Source organism: Oenanthe melanoleuca, chromosome 4 (genome assembly GCF_029582105.1).
Source record: "Oenanthe melanoleuca isolate GR-GAL-2019-014 chromosome 4, OMel1.0, whole genome shotgun sequence".
Classification (NCBI taxonomy): domain Eukaryota; kingdom Metazoa; phylum Chordata; class Aves; order Passeriformes; family Muscicapidae; genus Oenanthe; species Oenanthe melanoleuca.
The window spans coordinates 35,937,412-35,956,599 of NC_079337.1; the positions used below are offsets into that span (position 1 = coordinate 35,937,412).

At 34.5% G+C, this 19,188-nt stretch overlaps 2 protein-coding genes across 7 annotated transcripts in view; one reads left to right on the forward strand and one right to left on the reverse strand.

Moving 5' to 3' along the window:
* The window catches only part of WDR17 (WD repeat domain 17), a 49,202-nt gene extending 44,073 nt beyond the window's left edge, over positions 1-5,129 (forward strand). The window contains exon 30 of the mRNA XM_056491000.1: positions 574-5,129. Coding sequence (XP_056346975.1) covers positions 574-693 — 120 coding nt within the window. The 3' untranslated portion in view covers positions 694-5,129. The remainder of the gene's footprint in view (positions 1-573) is intronic.
* Positions 5,130-5,567: 438 nt separating this feature from the next.
* ASB5 (ankyrin repeat and SOCS box containing 5) overlaps positions 5,568-19,188 on the reverse strand; it is a 28,370-nt gene continuing 14,749 nt past the window's right edge. For 4 of the 6 annotated variants that reach the window (XM_056491005.1, XM_056491007.1, XM_056491008.1 and 1 more), the window contains 7 exons: positions 16,160-16,227; positions 12,740-12,819; positions 11,590-11,697; positions 10,050-10,200; positions 9,784-9,918; positions 7,568-7,759; positions 5,568-6,206 (listed from right to left, as the gene is read on the reverse strand). In XM_056491005.1, coding sequence (XP_056346980.1) covers positions 6,079-6,206; positions 7,568-7,759; positions 9,784-9,918; positions 10,050-10,200; positions 11,590-11,697; positions 12,740-12,819; positions 16,160-16,217 — 852 coding nt within the window. In that variant the 5' untranslated portion in view covers positions 16,218-16,227 and the 3' untranslated portion in view covers positions 5,568-6,078. The remainder of the gene's footprint in view (positions 6,207-7,567; positions 7,760-9,783; positions 9,919-10,049; positions 10,201-11,589; positions 11,698-12,739; positions 12,820-16,159; positions 16,228-19,188) is intronic. The other 2 variants (XM_056491003.1, XM_056491004.1) reach the window with 1 other exon arrangement.

The following is a 19,188-nucleotide window of genomic DNA, read 5'->3' on the forward strand; positions in this document are numbered from 1 at the left end:
CATAACTCTTTAGGAAAGCACTGAAACTGAACTGCAGCTTTGAGAGCAGATTTTGTGAAATTAATAAATCAGAAAATAGCTCTTTTCCCATCACATGGACGAGTACTTCGTCCTTTTCATAGTGAATATTTCAAACTATTCTGTAGATTGCATGTAGACACTGTTTTCAAACAATTCATGAAGGCATTATATCGAGGGTACATATGACAGGCACGATGAAATAAGGACAGTATTCTGAAGAAAAATGCTTGTCACCTCAATTTCTAATTTGAGCTAAATTTAACTCTGGAACAGTTGACAAACATATATAAAATAACAATAAAGCACATAAAGTTTAAATATTATGAAAGGTTGGGTTGACAGATTTGGGAACATAAGTGCCCTCCATTCATAATGTATAGCTGTTTTCAGAGTTTTAAGTGAGTGGGGAAAATTTTCTGTATGAACATAGTGGATAGGTCTAAACAAGGTTTTTATGTTCTTCTCAGATAAAATGTGCTTTCTGTTGTGCCCTTTACACAATACATGTATAATTTCCTTTTCTTTTCCTTCCCAAACATTTTTGCTTTACAGGGTCCTGTGTTCTTCCTTGAAGATGGAAAATCTGCTATTTCACTGAATGATGCTTTGATGTGGGCCAAAGTGAATCCTTTTTCACCACTAGGAACAGGAATACGACTTAACCCATTTTGATGAGGTGTTTCCTCTGTACTTTTTAGTGCTTAAAATAATACTCTGGGGGTTAATGCTGATTTAACCTTGATTGTCATAGGATAGAAAGGATTCTTCCTGAAGGTCAATGTTTTGAACTTCAAAAATTGTAAAATGAGAGCAAAAGGATTTCTATACAAATATTTATTGAGAATCCAAAGAAAAAAGTTATTTAATAATCCAAAGAAAAAGTCCTAATTTCATATATAGCCATGTAATTTTTTTTAGTAAGGATGTTGTTGTCAGACAATTATTTTTGTCATCTCTGTATGAATAGATACTTTGTAAAGTAAGCAACTACCTACACGTTTCCAAAATATTGATTACAAACTCTGAAACCCATAAACACTCTTTCAAATATATAATACTAGAATGACTTTATTGACAACAACTGCAAACTGTTTTTAGAATGACTGGAATATTTTAGCTGTTTCACGCTGTCCCCCTTTTTAATTTGAACTAATTTTTACACACAGGGTTCTATAGGAAAAGAAAAATTTATAGTAGATGGTTTTTTTCATCCACTTGTTATTGTGTTTTAATAGCAGTACAAATAGAAGGTTTGTTATGTTTTGTTTAGATTATCTATTTATTGTTTATTTATTTAGATTTTCTAGATTACAAAATTCTATTTTCTAATAGGATCATATTTGGCAACATCCCGTTATACTTCCACAGGAGGCTAAAACCCTTTATAAACTTTTTTTTTAACAAAGGCTTTGTATAGAACAAACAGCATATTTATTGAAGTTATTTAACTATGCTATGTATATTTAAAATGTTTGTTTTCTTTTTACATTTTGTATTAGTTATAAACATGCATATAGTATGACAGACCAGAAGTAAATACTTGTGCATATATATTTTTATTTACTAAATCTGTGCTCAAATGGAAAAACAGTTATAGCAGTAGAATACTAAAAATGTTTAAACTTAAAAGCTCTGTATAGTATGGAATTTAATTATAAGGCAAATATTATACTCATTATTCTTATTAATAATTCTTATAATCAGAATTGCTCACCTGTAGAAAAGATGCTTTTGTTACACTTTATTAGCTTAATTGATGGCATGTAAGCAGAAATCTACTTTATCTGTTCTTATATTTTTTGCTGCTGCTTTAAAATAAATTTTAAAATTTATTTAAATTCCTGATAATTACATGAAATGTGAAGAGGTTGCAATTAAAAATTGGCTGCAAATTATATCAGTTCTCTATTTAGCAGATCCTATCAAACAGTCCTCAATACAGAGGTAAGCCTTGCCCTTACTTAACTATAGAAATAACAGTGCCACCATGCTGGAAAGGTGGGATGGAGACTAGAAATAGAAGAAAATCCTGGATTGTTTTTTTCCCTCCCTCTTTAAAATGGTAAAATTTCACTCTGGCAAGGTTCTAGAGTATTATTACAGCGTTTCTGGTGTAAGAATATATTGAGCAGAGGGAACACAGCTGTTTTGTACCCTAAAAATCCCATTTTTCTACATACTTGGTGCTGGAACTGAATCTTTTACTTCCTGCAAGTACTCTTCTTTGAAAATGTTTTTTCCTTTGTTTACTCTGTGGAGCTTGCAGAAGAAGATTTCAGTTTCAGCAGTTAAATTCATAGTTTTTGAAAGAATTTTCCATCAGCCAGTATCTAATCTTGCTTCTGTTATATGAAAGACTATCTGTCTTTTAGCACATAAATCGTACAATCTGGTATGTAAAAGTTGTTGATACAGAGGTGCAGAGCAAAGGTAAGAACTGAACATGCAGCCCTATGACTGATGCTTGGGATCTGAAGCATTGACTCAACTGCCATTCTAATATATTTTAAATCTTCTGTTGTATCATAAGGAGTTTTACTAATATTTCACAGTTAAAATAACTTAAATAGGTAGTATAACTGCATCAATGTGTTGCACATAAATTGTGCCTTAACATGGAATCTTGGGCAAATCTACTCTCTCAAAACTACAGAGTGAGGGTTAAGAATTCTTTCCTTACTAAAATACAAAAATTAAGTCAAAGGGCGTTTTTTATATTGGGGATCCATCAGGTAACACTCATTGTGAATAACATGAGGTTGTATTTTCCTTAAAGTTGTTTATACAGTGGTGAGTGAGGGGAATATGCAGAAAAAGTTGTAATTGTGTCTGCTGTTAGAGCTGTGGTTGAAACTGTCAACTGGTTCATCTTTTTCAAAAACAATTTCAGATTGCTAATATGTAGCTTCATTGTCTAGGACAGCAAGTCAAATACAGTATCTTCCCCTAAATATTAAAGAATACTTTGTCTTCAAAAGACTGTTTGACTCCTCTGTGAAAGTAATATTTCCATTTAAATGAAAAAAAAACATTTGAAGCTACACAGCTAGTCCTTCCCAATTAGTACTAAATCTCAATTATGTTCAACATCCCTGCAAAACCAAATCCATTGTTCTATGGAAATAATCTGTCCAACAGTACTGACATGTTTATAAGCTTCAGAGACAGCTCCACTGTCAGCTGCAGTCTGAGACAGGAGATTTGGCACTTTAAACCCCTGTTGTGGACTGGAATGATGCCCTGTTTGTTCCTCCCTGCAAGTGGCTCCTGCCAGACTGGGCCAGTGATGCTGCACTGGCCATGGTCAGAGCTGAGCAGCCCTGCAGCCCCAGGACAGGCACAAGGAGAACCCTGTCCTTTCTGACATATTACTCTACCTTTCCTTTCTTTCCCCTCCTGAAAATGCCTTAGAAAATGCCTACTTTTTAACTGGTATAACAAGTCATTTAATAAGAGCTTTATTGTAATATTTTTTAACAGTGCTCTGACCTTGGTCAATGTTTGCTTCAGATCCTGCGTCCTAATATTTTAATACATTACTTAACATTTATTTCACACTAAGAATGAAATCCATCAGAGCCACATTGGAATGGGGTCCTCACAGCATGAAAACAGTAACAAACCTGTTTCCTTCTATTTCTGGCTCAACAAGGCCATCATTTTTGGAAGGGATTTTACAAAGCACAAACACCAGGTATTTCATTGCTCTGTGGTTTTAGTATGTGGCAGTAGCACGGTCTGATCTGCCAGAGATCTGTTCCAGTGCATAGTCCTGCCAGCCAACCACATCCATTCCCTATTTTGTTTGTCCCTGTCACATAGTAACAGAAGCAAGGTCCCATCCAACTCAGCTCAGCTTGCCAAAATGAAGTCAATTTTCACCTAATTATATGGTAGCAAAAGATGGAAGTTTATGTTGAAACGTGTCTCTTGCCTGAGATCAAAGTAGTTGATCAAAGCCAGTTCCTTCTGACTAATCTCCTATTCTATAAAATTACAGAAAAAATATATGTAAACTACAAAGATGGTCTTGTTTGCTCTTTGGATGGTGGCAGGGATCAGGGGAATGATGGGAATAGATATTACAAATGCCACAAGAACATAAACACACCTATTTGCAATGAGATGGCTTGGACTCTGGTGTTATTCTCAGCAAAACTTTTAACATTATCTAGTTGTTCCAAAGAGGTGTTTTGCAGAATAGCCATGTTTGCTCCAAACTGATATAGGTGTATAGGACATGAGAGCTTTTTTTGCCACTTGGTCTGAATCAAACTTGAGAAGCAATGTGCACACTTGAAGGTGAAGCTCTAAATGAGCTCATTCCATGTGAAGTTCAACAATGCTGTGGTTGGCTTGGCAGCTCAAAGTTGGCTTGTTTGTCAGAGTAATACACAATAATGGTGTTGTACCTGAAAACACAAATTGCTACTTTCCAGATGAAAACAAAAACCACTACATTCATCCCAGTACAGACTCAGGATGTGATGGACTCTCAAGCAGCTCCTCACATTTGCATTTGACTTTTTTTTACAAGGACTCCAGAAAAGACCCCTAACTAAAGTTTTTGCAGGGAACAGAAGCGAATTAGGGTTATTTAACACGGTGACAAGACATTTTTTATTAGGCACATATAATTTAGCAACTGAGTAAGCATTCCTCTTTGTGAAAGCTTCCTCTGTAGTTAGTTCCTCACTTAGCATCTTTCCAGTAGAAATATAAATACTGAAAGGAGTCACTGAAAAGGAATGGAAATGAATCACCAAGGGCAAATGGCAAGTCTTCAGGTGTCCTGTGCTTTGGTTTGCAGGAACTGAGTATCAGTCACTGAAGTAATCTGTTCTCAAAGGAACACCAAATGAGAAGAGGGAAAGGAAGAGCGCTGTATTTTCACCAATTCAGATCACAATAATCAAAAATTCAAGGGCATGAGCAAAGCCTTAGGGTTCTCTAATGTCTCTTGGGCATGTCACCAATCCATCTCTGGCTAGAGTTGAACAGTATCTTTTCAGAGAAATGCCTGCTGTAGTATTCTGGGAATTTACAATAGGATTTTTGGAGCTGGGTAAGCATTTACAAAACAGGTAGTAAGAGAAGTAATGTCCTCTCATGAGCTGTACCCATCTTGATACAGAAAATTGAAATTCTGAAACCTTGTGTTCACCTCCTGAACTCAAGCTTGAAGATTCAGTATCCACATTTCCATGCCTTCAAAAACCTCACAGATACTATACATTAAAGTATGCCTTTCTCTGAGGCAAATAATTATTTAGTATGCCCATGAAATGCTAGTGATACAGCATTGTTATGAAAAGATAAGGGAAGTGCCCATATAATTCTGTTTTACAAGAGGATATCAAAAGTATTTCTGCATTAAGGCTTTTGAGAAATGTTACTAAGTGGACCAATAAACAGAATTCTATAAAAAATTGAGGTTATGTTCATGTCAGTTTAATTACAATTCACAGCACAGGCAGTGAGGAAGAGTAAAGGGAAGTTTCTCTCTGTGATTAATGAATTGTCTTTATAAAGAAAAAGAAAAAGAATTGACACCTAATTGTTTTATTTTTATCAATATATATATAGTGCACCCTCATTGCATACAGTGCACCCATCACCAAGTATTTTTAGGTACACAAACAAGAGAAATTTAAAAATACATAAAATATTGACTCCAAATGGACAAACTTAACAAATAATAATGAAGAAACTCTTTGTGGTTCAGGTGTGTCAAACAGATTTTAAAAACAAACATAATTAAAGTTAACAGCACTAAAGCTATTGAGGGTTAAGATAAATTTATACAATCATGTCCCAGAGTATCAGCACACTTATTCAATTCAGCTGGATTAGTACCTTTGCACTAGTTGCTGAACTGGGAGTTGGCTCCCAATTACTATTACATTACCAACACCAGGTGTCCAAGATACAGTTTTTTAAAGCAATATGCAAAAGGCTTTTCTTTTCCGCCCAGCAGTTCTTTAGATAAAACGTACAATAAACAGAGAGAAGAAAATGTACTTGCTGCATTTCAATTTCTAACCATTAGTTACTATATTATCTGTACTGCAAGAAATTTTTAAGCATTGTTGGCAACTGGAGCTGTGGAACAAGATGCAGTCTAGCTCTTCCTAAGTAATTTCGGATACATAGTCGGCAGAGCTGACAAAGAGAAGATGGTCTGGCTGCAAACAATAAAGAAAGGAGTTTAATTGTACAACTCTAAAAGCCAGCACTTTCATTTACAGCAGTCTTGCACAATAATGGGGTTTTAAAAAAATTTAAAAAAAAATGTTTACGTTTTGCAAATTTGACCTTTTTCGTCATTCCCTTCATTGCCTTTCTGGCCTCAAAGATAAAGACTTAGGTTGCTTGAACCTTAATAATAGTTAGGGAAATACTAAAGAAAGCAAGAAAAGGTCAGTTTTTTAAAATTAAAAACCAACTCCCAGAAAATATCTGATGTCAATAACATTAAAAACTGCAGACTTGTTTTGGGTATTTTTATTCTCAGCACAGCTTACATACTTGCTACAGCACTACCAGCTGCATTACCAATACATTACTGCAACAAGAATAAGCAGGCAAAATACCCCAAGATCCTGGACCATATTTACTGGTCTTACTAGTTCATTATAATGTCTTTATCACTCTGCCCCCTTCTCCTTCAAAATGAACATTGCTATTTTCTCCAGACAATAAATCTATCTCTGTGTCATGCCATGTAATGTTTTTTCTTTGCTCTAACTTTTAAAAGTGCTACTAGTCTTGGTAAATTTGTGAAAATATACAATTTTTTGAGGGGTTTTGTTAACAGCATTCAGACTACAGAGTGGTTTTTGGATGAAAACACGAATCAGTATTACTTGTCAGTTCACATCTAAAGAGATGCCCATGGCTATTGAAATAGTTTAATTTTCTTGTGGCTTACTTTTACATTATACATAGTTCTGTCTGAACAAGTCCAGTTCCCTTTGGAATATTCTCTTTCTCCAAAGTAGATAGACCTTTAAGAGGTTTGAGGGACTATAGACTCTTTAGTCTCCTGTTTCTCAAGTTTTTATAATTTTGTAAAGAAAGTTTAGAAAATTAAACTTATGCTTCTCCCACAACAAAATAATTTGCTTTATATGCACATAAAATACATATTTTAAAATATTATGACAGCTGACCAAAATGAAATATATTTTTAACCTGTTTTAAATACTCTGTTTCTTTTTAACAAGGTCTATAAAAACCAATAAAAAAGTAGCTTTAATGTCTACTTGTGTAAACACCCAATAAACATATGATGATACTTTTTCAGCTTGTATAAATTCTGATGCTGCTTGGTCAATGGGCTCTGGCCTGAGACTAAATATTGCTGAGTATGTTTATAGTTAGAAAGAAAATTACCTGAATGCTCATATATTCATTTCATACAGCACAGTGTTACCTTCTATAACATGGGTTGTTTGGACTGTTAGGTTGGGGGTTTTTCTAGGTGGGTTTATTTTTTGAATAATAATACAAGTTGCAGTTTCAAATATAAACATGCAAAACTTACTTTCATGGAAGAGTAGCAGTCCCTCTACTAAACTGCTTTGGGCAGCTAAATCAACAGGCCTCTTAACATCTGAATTTTTGGCATTTATGTCTGCTCCAAATTCAAGGAGTAAATTTACAATCTCTGTACTAGAATGCTGGGCAGCAGCATGGAGTGGAGTTTGCAAATGCTTTCCTTTCTGCACGTTGGCACCTAGTAGGTAGATGCACATAAAGAGACATAAGAAGAGATTAATTAAATTTGCCATTAAAAAAAAAAAGTAAAAAAGATGAGGCTACAAAATAAACAAAACCCACTGCTGGCCTGGAATGCCACAGTGAATTTAGCCACTTTATTAATTTTATTGCATAGAACTATAACTAATCACATCATTGTTTTGTTTGGGTTTTTGTTTTTTTATCCTAGGTGTTATTACCTAAGTACAACCAGATAAAAAGGTATCAGGTACCTATCAAGTAACATGAGCATCACTGTTGCCTAATCACAAAAAAACCACTTTTTGTACACATTTAAGAAAATGTATACTACATAAAAAACCTACTTTCCTTATTTAAGTCTTAAAAAAAAATATCACTAAACTGAAGTTCTGTATGTATATTTTTGTGAGAACACCAACTCAATAAAGAATCTTGGATGCCTTAAAATTTTTCACATGTTGAAGCTGGCAAAAGGTTTGAAATAGACTCCCATCCCATCCAACCTTTATTTATTAATCTATAAATTAGTTTTAATTTTAGTTAAGGTGAGATATGCATTCAAGAAAGCTAATAGGGAAAAAACCCCCAAACCACTAATTCTCCCAATTCATGGGTTCTAATTATTAGACTTCTATATTAATAGGTAATTGTTAACATGTTTTAAATTAAAATGGACTCAATTAATTTGCAACAATGCATTCATATTCAAGAAAAAATCATCCATACAAGAGTTAAACTGAACTAGCTAGATGGAAGAAATTCCTTATAGGCAAGCTGTTGGTTCATCTAAAACCCAGCCTTCTTCAAACTTCTTACTGACCTTGTGAGACCAGAAATTGCCTTCTGTACCAACTTTACTCCCTGAATCAACATTTTTGCATTTTAAATGTTCATTTGAGTAAAATAAGTTTATAATGTCACACATCTAGCAATTGGATCTGAAATCTGAATTCACTGTTCTTAATATTAACAATTTGAGCATGCTTCTGCAGTGCCATTCTCTTGCTTATTTCATTGTTTATCTGCTTTTCAACTTCTAACACATTCTCACAAACTGGTAAAACATGAAAAATTTGGTTTACATAACTAGTTACTTATATTCTCAATTTGCATACTCTTTTCTACTTCGGGGCACCAACAAATGTAGAATATGCCCTTCTGTTACTTTTTTTTTTCCTGTATGGTAGTATTTAAATCCCAAAATATGCTAATTATACTTTTGCTGTTCTTAAACATAAAAAATCGTGACATAGGATAATTAATCATCCAAGGAGAAGGACTCAATAAGAAACACTTTGCTTGTTTAAGTTCTAAATATGGCATGCAATCAACTAGAAAAGCTATTCTGGTGAAATGACATCCAGGCTGAATTATTCATTTAATTATAACATTTTAATTCCTTGTTCTGTAAGGTTGCAAAAGCCCTGTATGTAAATACCTGAAACACAGAAAATTGTTTTTCAGCTACACCAGTTGTGTCCCTGAACTTGTGCTGAAACAGAGTGAGCCTTCAGTGTCTCTTACCCATTGATTAAATAAGTAATCTGAAATTTAGGATCAGATGCCTTTTACCTCACCTCTTCCCTCTGCCACTCAGCCTCTAGGCCTCATGAAAAGAACAACCAGAACTTGCTGAAGAATGAAAGCAAGTAGGACTTAATTGCTAAAATAATTTGACTGAAATCTCAATGATTACTATACAAATTTTCTCAAAACTTATTTTTACCCTTGTTTTCCCTATAGAAAACTAATATCTATAAAGCTGCAGTATGTGCTGAAAGTTTTGAAAATCCATTCTTACTGGTCTTGCTTCCTTTTTTCCTCCTATGCTTCATGATATGGCATCACAAAATAAAACATATAGGAAGTTATAAGAAAACATGAACCAGCATAAACTTTGAAGTAGAACCCTGCAAGCAAGGGCTCCAGTTCAATTGGCTGAGCACAGCTGACTTCAAAGGCAAGTACAATATGCTTACTTTACAGACTAGCAATAATTTTATTTAATTCATGACTTACCTGCATAAAGAAGCTTTCGAATACAGTGGATCTGCTGTGAAGCACAAGCTACATACAGAGGTGTTCCTAAATGAGGAAGATCCTGGTCAACATCTATACCCCAGGATATCAGAACCTCCAGGCATTCACTGTGACCTGTCAGTACAAAGCATGGCAGTTTGCTCGACTTCGGTACGGTCTCATGGACAAAACCACACACATTTCTTAACTCTCTTACTGAGACATTGCTCTACTGCTCCATGTTTATTGAGAAGGCAATTTCTTACCTTTGCTGGCTGCTTCATGTGTTGGTGATGGCAGACAGGACTCCCACTGAGCTTTGGCACCATACTGTAACAGGAGCTCAGTGCATGCTGCACTGCCTCTTGAACAGGCATTAAATAAAGGTGTCACTCCATCAATTGTTGTAGCATTTACCTAGAATATATAAAATCTATTTACAAAAAGAATTGAAAGAAAGGTAGATTTTTAAACAGGAAATAGAAATTGCATAAAATACAAAAAAAAAAAAAAAAAAAAAAAAAAAAAAAAAAAAAAAAAAGTACTAATTAAAATAACAAGTTAACTGACCAGCCCCTGTGAAACTGTCTTCCTCTTACCATGCTTCTCAGTTGGAATTAGTTTACTATTGTTCTTGTTAAACTATGTTGGATAAATACACCTGGATCACTAAAGAGCATACATTGACATCTGGGCAGTAAATAATTTTCAAAAGCCATTGCTCTGAGCTTGATTCACTGATACAGAAAATTTACACTTTATGAAACGGGATAAAGGGATCTTCTCTCCACAGCTCTGGCAAGAATTGAGGATTATTTGGCCATTTTCTTCTGTAGTTTTAGTCTCCACGTTCAAGTGATATTTCACAGGATGGAGACAAAGCTAATAGGATAGGCTCACTGTTTTAATACCAACCTTCACTCTTCAACTGAGTTTTTCCAGTGTGATAGAGTAAGGAGACAAAGTAGGCAACTTTGTGAGGGCTAACAATACTAAAAGAAGGAACTCAGGTATGAGGAGAAGGCTCCTTCCAGGACTCTGGCCTATCTTCTTTCATGCAACCCCCACACCCACCAAAACAACAAAAAATACTAAAATTTTACCAGATGGGAAAATGAATTTTTTTTCTTATAGATTTGTGTCTTTAGAATCCTTTTGCTACTTGAAGTAGGGAGCAATTGGTTTTGGAAATATCTATGTATCTTTTTTTCTTTTTCTATAATAACACAGACATATTCCACGTGCTTCTGAAAACTGAATTTTAAGAACAATAAATATTTCCATTACAAAGATAAGAGACTTGGGAAGTGATGCACTTAAACTCTGATATCAGCAGACATTGCAGTGAAAGTGATCTGTACAGTCCCATTTTCATTTTGGGATAAAAGACAAGACAGCCTATGTCAGGAGTGCAGAAAAGAGATGGTATTTTTTTCTACTCAGACTAAAGAATTTTAAGAGCACACATGTGCAGTGTGACAGCAGACATTGTGAAGATTAAAAGCACAGTCTCCTGAAAGCCACTCAAAGCAAGAGGAACCCAGTAAAGTAGAGGAATACATTCCACATTTTAGAAGAATATCCTAATGAATACTGTTAACAGATTCACTCCAGATTCACTCATGACTGTCTCAGTGGCTGCCCATACTCTCATTTGTAGCACTCACATGGCAGCTGTAATTACATGAGTTGAAAACAGTCTACAGGGTGAGACCAATTACATTAAAATCAAGGAATATATCCTTCTCAGTAAAGCCAAGGTTAGAACTGGACTTCATATAAAAGAAAACAAAACCAAAGCCTTACATTTGCTCCTGATTCGAGGAGGATTCTTGCACATCCTACATGATCTCCCAGGCAGGCTTCATGGAGTGGGGTTACCTGGTCAATTGTTAGTGTGTCTACATTGTACCCCTAAAATAGATGTGAATGTTATTTAAAGATCATACAAAACCTATCAAGAGTCATTTCCTCACACTACTGTTCAAATAAATAGTTTACAACACCATAAATAGGCCTAAAACTCAGCTTGCAATAAGTCAATCCTCAGCAAGCACTTTTTTTAAATCAGAAACAGGCATAAAATATGTAGATTGTTTAGAGGCACAGTGAGAGGGCAAAAGTCAACAAACCCAAGTAAGAACATGGCAAGTTCTAAGCAGCTATGTGAAAAAAAACTAACTGGGGGACAGTGAAACCCTGAAACAGATGAGGGAAAGGATGGTGCATCTCCACTCTCAGTGATCTTTAAAACTCCACAAAAACCTGAATCTAAACTCTCCTGTGATTCTATCACACTGTGAATTAAGGTCTGAAATATCCAAAGCTATGAATTTTAGCAAAGGAAACACTTACTGGATTGATAAAATCACCAAGCCCTCTAAATTTTTTGCAGTACGTTTTGTTTGATTCTTAAGAACTAACAATTTTATCTGCTGACTTTTATCAAATATATTCAATAGTATAATTTTTCAATATTGAATTAGCTAACAGGATAATATTCTAATATCAAAATTTAGCATTTACAGTCTCTCCCTTTGATATTAGCAATTATTTTTTAAATTACAACAGTGCAAAACCCAGAATCTTTCAGTGATTTCTCCTGTTAACTAGTATCTTCCTGATTGGCTCCATTTACCCAAAGGCTTAAAGCAGTGAAACTTTGTAGATTTATCCCATGCAAGAGGGGAAGACTGACATAAATTGAGATACAATTTTGGGGGGTTGGATTGTTTGGTTTTTTTTTTTGGGGCGGGGGGGAGGGGCTAAAACATACAGAGGAAATAATTTAATATATCTTATATCTTATAATAGGTAAAAATTCCTAAGTATGTTTTGCTCTAAAAAATTCATGTGAAAAAAGCAAAACAAAACATAATAAATCTGCATTAATAATCTACACTGAGAAATGAAACAACATTAAAAATGAAAGCAATTGTAAAAACAAAGCCTTCACCTGTGACAATAAAGTCTTCAGAGAAAGAAGACGTCCTTGACTGGCTGCCTCATGCAGAGGTGAGCGATCTGCCCAAGACCCTATATAATAAGAACATTTATTGAAAAAAACATTTGAATTAGAAAGGGATTGGAATGCACAAAGCAAAGCAGAAAATATGACACACAGAATGAAGTCAATTCAAGTAATAGGAAATTAATTTTTCCTCTTTAGAGACTCAAATGATTGGTTTCTAAACAATAAAAAAGTGCTCTATTATAAACTGCAAACATCTCTAATAAATCATTATGTGGTCCACAGAACAATATATTGAGATATTGATATCAGTAATCTGACTTAATAAATTCATTAATTACCCTATTCTGCTTCTATTTTTGCATTGTTCATTTTTAATACACATCATAAAACTTTATAGCTGGAATATAGGCATTAATTGAACTTAAGCCAGTCATAGAGCTGCCTGAAGAAGTCACAAAGAAGCTGGTGTACATGAAAAGTGATGTGGGAATCTTTATGTATGGTGAGATTAATTTGAAGTTACTACATAAGTGAGAGAAATACAGTAAGAATCTCAGTAAAAAAAATTACTATAATAGAAATAAAATATAAAGTCTACATTCTCGTTCCATAAACTATTAGGCCTAAAAATAATTAGATAGGTTTACTATAAGGTTTGGCCTTTATTTTCATTTATTCATCATGCTTAAAAGAGAAAGGTGGCAAAAAGTAGTAACCCAACAACAACCCTGTATTCACAGACATTACCCTCCATAACTCCCAACCCAACTTCCAGAGACATCCTGAAGCTTTTGCTGAAGGACCTGCCCTTTCCTCTAGAAGACTGCACACTGACAGGTCTCTTCTAGCCAGCCAAGGCTGCAGGCAGAGCTGATACCAATTTATGGCAGGAATCTTGAAAAATCAGTTCTGAGAGGCTGTGCATGGAAGAAACATCTTCAAACTTATTATGAATTATCAGTATTTATTTCTCTAAGAACAGAATCACTAGAGCTGTAAAATACTAATACAAATCAGTGAGTTATATCTAGCTGCCCAAAGTTCCTGAAGAAACATAGAGAATTAGCCTGGAATGATGAATTGGTAACACTGGCAGATATCTCTTCCCTGAGTGCAGGTTTGACTCTGCCATGGACAGGGAGTCACAGAGCCAGCATTTAACTGCATTTACTGCCAACACAATGAATCTGAAACGGGAAGGCTGTTGGTCAATTGCTGGCAGTCATCAGCCTAAGCTCTAAGATAACTACACCCAGAAATAGAAATAGTAATAGACCCTCTTTCTGTTCCCATTGGACTCCTGTCCACTAGCCTGTTTCAGAAAGTACACTTTTGTTTACTACAAACAGCCCCCTCAAACCACATCAAGAATGATGGAAAGATCAAGGCTGCTCAACCCAAAAAGAATTTAGAGCCTAGTCAAAAATATATGAAATAGTGCACGATAGGAAAATGTAGATAAAACCTAAATTTTCCTGCTGCTGTTAAAGAGGTTAAAACTTAACAGAGACATATGACTGCACCTTGGAGAACATAGTGCACTTTGACTCAGCACGACTGAATACTACTGAGATCAAAAGCAAAGATGATTATTTAGATTATCATAAGACTACATAAAGTTGATCACAGAAGTTTAAAAATATGAGAGTAAGGTCTTATAAACTTGATTTTTAAAAAGCAGTGAGATTTCTATTCTGTCAGAGTATCCTGTATGTGTGAAGCTCCTTGAACTCTTTCATCTACGGCAATAGATGGTCGATTGGCAAGATCCAGCTTCCAATACTCTGTCAGAATTATTTGCACTAAGCTCTGGTCACCTCTGTGTGCATGTACATACACATGTACATTTTTACTTTTTACTGTATTTTTTACTTCATGTTTATATAATGTAATGTTTTGAAATTCTCATTGATAGTTCAAATTTAAAAAAAACAAAGCAAAGAAACCAAACCAAACCAAACAAAACAAAACAAAACAACCCCCCCACACAAAAACATAACAAACAAACAAACAAAAACAAACCCCCCCCCACAAAAACATAACAAACAAACAAAAACAAAACCCTACCACAAACAAAAAGAAAACTTAAGAAAACCACATGCAAAATGATTGGGATTTTAAGGGCTATTATACATTTTTTAAAAATTGAGCTCAGAAACCTTCAAGTGACCCAATTTTGACAAATCATCAGTATTTTTTCCATCATACCAATAAGCTCAGATAGATTTTTTGTCCTATGGTTTCGATATGAGTAATCACTATGAATATTTTGATCAATGTTTGTCTTCTTCTGCAGTAGTATCTGCATGAGCACGCGAGTTCTTATAATTTAAATTAATTAGATTCATTAATTTCTCCTGCTGGTTGTGCAAAAAATTCCTCAAATTCAAATCTTTTTATTTAAAGCTTGCTTTTAGTATTTTGTCCCCCTGTCTCTATAGATGAGAATGTCTCTCTCTTGACAGTTTATCCTACTCAATGGAAAGAAAGAAAGAAAGAGAAAGAAAGAAAGAAAGAAAGAAAGAAAGAAAGAAAGAAAGAAAGAAAGAAAGAAAGAAAGAAAGAAAGAAAGAAAGAAAGAAAAGAAACTTAACTAATTATATGGAAAAATTGTAAGAGTTTATGCCCATTAAATACAATCACATTTCAGACATTGCTGTAGCCATGAATAAACACAACAAAGATGCAGGCAGGATCTGAAAGCAGTGACATTTGATAACCAAATGATGCCAGATCCTGTTGTTAAGCTCTGGTTTGCACCTAGACCCACCTTATACCCCTATCTTCAGGCAGAGAAATTCAGCAGCCAGCTGTTTCTGATAAATCCATAAAATGCAAAATATTTGTATCATCGCTACTACAAATAAAATCTAAAAGCAAAATGTTGCAGAACTATTTTGTTCCAACCAAGTTTGGAAAAAGAAAATTCATATTCCAACTGATTTGTTTGATATATATATAGCAATTAATCATTAAATACCACAGAGACAAGAATATGTTCAACATAAATATTTACCATAAATAAATATCTACGGTGTTTTTAAATTATTTGCCTGGATTACTGCCCTCTGTTAATCTACAAACTACAATTTCTCTCACTTCTAAGTCATTAGCAAAAACATGAACAGAGACACTTTCATTCACTGTTTGCAACAACAGTATTAGCAAACAGTCTATTCCAAAATTCATAATGCACTAATTCCCTACTAATATTGTCTCTGATGATGCTGAATAAGAATTGTCTCTAACTATATACAGAAGCCACATTAGTTACAAGTTCTCTGATGCATAGTTTACCAGAAGGGCAAACTATTACAAAGCATTAATAAGAAAGAACTAAATATATCCACTGCATTAACAGGTAAAGTTAAAAAAAAAAAATTACAAATTATTATACAATACCTAAATCTCCATCTCCCCATGGCACTTCCAGCCAATTGCAATTATAAATCCTACTCATTTCTTTCAATCTGGAAAATAAATAAAATTAAAATAATAATAAAAAAGCCCTGCTCTTGCTAGTTGGACCTATTCTTAAAGCACTCCAGCTATGTTTGGAAGATCAGAAGCTCCCTGTAATACGAACTTCCATCCTTCAGTAAACACAGCTTTGAATATATGACTGTGTACAAGTTCTCAGTTTCTTATGGTAAAGGACTGCTGCTCTTTTTTTGTCAGTTTTTCACATTTCTTTCTTTTACATAATTTCTCAAAGGGCCAGTATCTGTGCATTGGCTTTCCAAGACAGATTAACTGGAATTTCAACACAAGAGAAATTCACAGTGAAACCAAAGAACCTTGACATGAATAAACTGCAGGACAAACTCCTTCTTTTTTAACTTCATGCAAAGAGATACAGTTTTGTATCCTCAAAAATTTGTATCAGTACATAGATTTTAATGGAAGCACTGCCAAATGTCTTTATGTTATTTTACTACTTACTCACAATACACCTAGAAAAGAAAAGTGAATATTCTGATCATGTTTTCAATAACTGCTTGAGCTGTACCTGAACTGCAATTTTCTTTCAATAGTTCACTATTCCTTCAATTATGTTCTAAAATATTCTTTGGTTGTTGAATTGGGGCGTTGATAGCTATTCTCAGCAGGGAAAATGTCCAAAAATAGGGATTTGCAATTTTTACTTTGATTCATTTCTAAGTCACTAATGTTTTTTTCTTCACATTGCCCTACAGACTTCACTCCTTTACATCTACCTGTAATTATCTATAAGTCATTCCTGCAATTATAATCATAGTAGTAAAATACTAAGTAAAAATATTTTCACAACAGTGTTTACTTCCAGTCATCTCATTCCTTTTGTATTTATTTCTAAAAATTTGTGATGTCTCAAAAAAATCCTAAAAAAAACAACAAAACAACAACCCCCAACTCAGTATAAGAAGTACATTAAAGGTTAGATTTTTCAAAAGGAGGATTGCAATGAATGAAGTTCTTCTTGCTGACTCCATTGGGAGAGTATTTATACCAGAGTTCAGCACTTTAAAAAATTACTTCTCTATGGCTGAACAGATCGAGTTGTCAGAAGAAGCACTGTCATCAAAGAAGAACTGAAAATAGAAGCCTGACACAGCTCACTACTGGGAGATGAGAAACACAGAGCATTTGGAAAGCATTGTAGCTAGTACATATTTCTGCAAAACCAACAAATGCCATGTATTAACACAAGCACTGTTACCTTTTATTTCTTAAGATGTATTCTGAGTGCTTCAGCTTCTGGCAACTGAAGCAACAGACAGGATCAATAACTAAAGAGAAAAACTCTGCAACATCAGAGTCTCAAGATCAACAGAATCACTTCACTCCAGTCGTTGAAAGTGTCTGATATTTTGTGTATCTAATTACGTTCTAACAGATTTTTACTGTGGCACTACAAAACTACTCATTTGTCTAAATCCTTTGTAGGATAAAGAAGCATGTCAACTACTTAATTGATACTTGATGTTGGAAACTATTGAAAAAAATCTTCAATGAAGGATTTAAACTTTAAGAAATATATCTATGATGCTTACTACCATGATTAGATATGACCAGAAAAACAGAAGACACTTTTTTTTAAAATAAATTAATTTTAAACAGTCAACACTGAAGAACTCCAAGAGAGTTATCAGCATTTAGGCTAGAGATTATCAAAAATGTCTGAAAGAGAAGATGTAATTCAAGTGGCATTTACACATCATTTCAATATTTTACATAATCTGAACATTCTCTAACTATACAACTAAATGTATAAATATATATGTGTGTACACATATATGTATGTAAGTATGTATATATATATATATATATATATATATATATATATATGCATACAAACAATGAAAACTTGATTGGTTCAAACCAGTATACTTTCCAATGCTTATCATAATGTAGACTTCCACAATTTGGGGACTTCATTCCAAGTGTAAATGCTAGTAATTTCCTACTCCTAAAACCCATACAAAGCAAATCTACTTTCCCATGCTGTTCTGTCTCTAATGCACTCAGTGAGCAAATTAATATTCAATTTTTTTTCTATCTCTGTATCTAGCAGGATCTCTTTAAGACATACCACCCAAACTATAAATTCACTGTAACACTGTTAATGTTCTACTGCCTTTTTCATGGTATTGTCCCAGTAATAAAAGAATACTTCAACTCCCCTGCTGAACCGGTATCAGAACATCATCCATTCATACTATCTTAAAACTAAAGAACTAAAAGATAGAGTTCTGATGCTTGCATTATAGCTTATTTTTTTTTCTGATTTCTTATATATTACAGTGTACACTAAAAGCACACTTTAATTATGAGAGTTCTGAGCTTCTGAAATTTCAGCTTTAGATAATAATAACCACGATCAGCCAAAAAGCTTTTACGATAGATGATTGGTCTTAAAACACATAGGTGCCAAAGCAAAGACAAGAATAGAATTTACTTTTAGGAACATTAAAATGATAACCCTTCTCCCTACAATTTGTCCCATGCCTTCTAACTTTACATCAAACAGAAAAACACAGGGTATGTTTTTTCTGAGCCTAAACCTAATGCACTCTCAGAGCATCATCCATGTTGCACAGCTAAGGAGGCCGTGGCTTTGTGGAAGAGCACAGCATGTGAGTGTGCTGTCAAATACTGGGGTATAATGCACTGAGTGGTCAAATCAGTGTGGCACAGGTAACATTTTGAGTGCTTGGCATTGCACTTTAGCACTGCACATTTCACACAGCAACACGAGCCACCTGAGCTCTATAAAAAGCCTAGAATAACACAGTGGTGATTTCCAAGCACAGCTTGCTCGGCTCCCAGCAGGAGCAGATCATGCTGTGTGACAATGGTGGCAATGACAGGGGTAGGAGCAGTGTGTCAGGAGTGTGTCAGGCTCCTTCTCATGTCACATGGAAGCACAGCCACAGCTCCATGTTCATTGC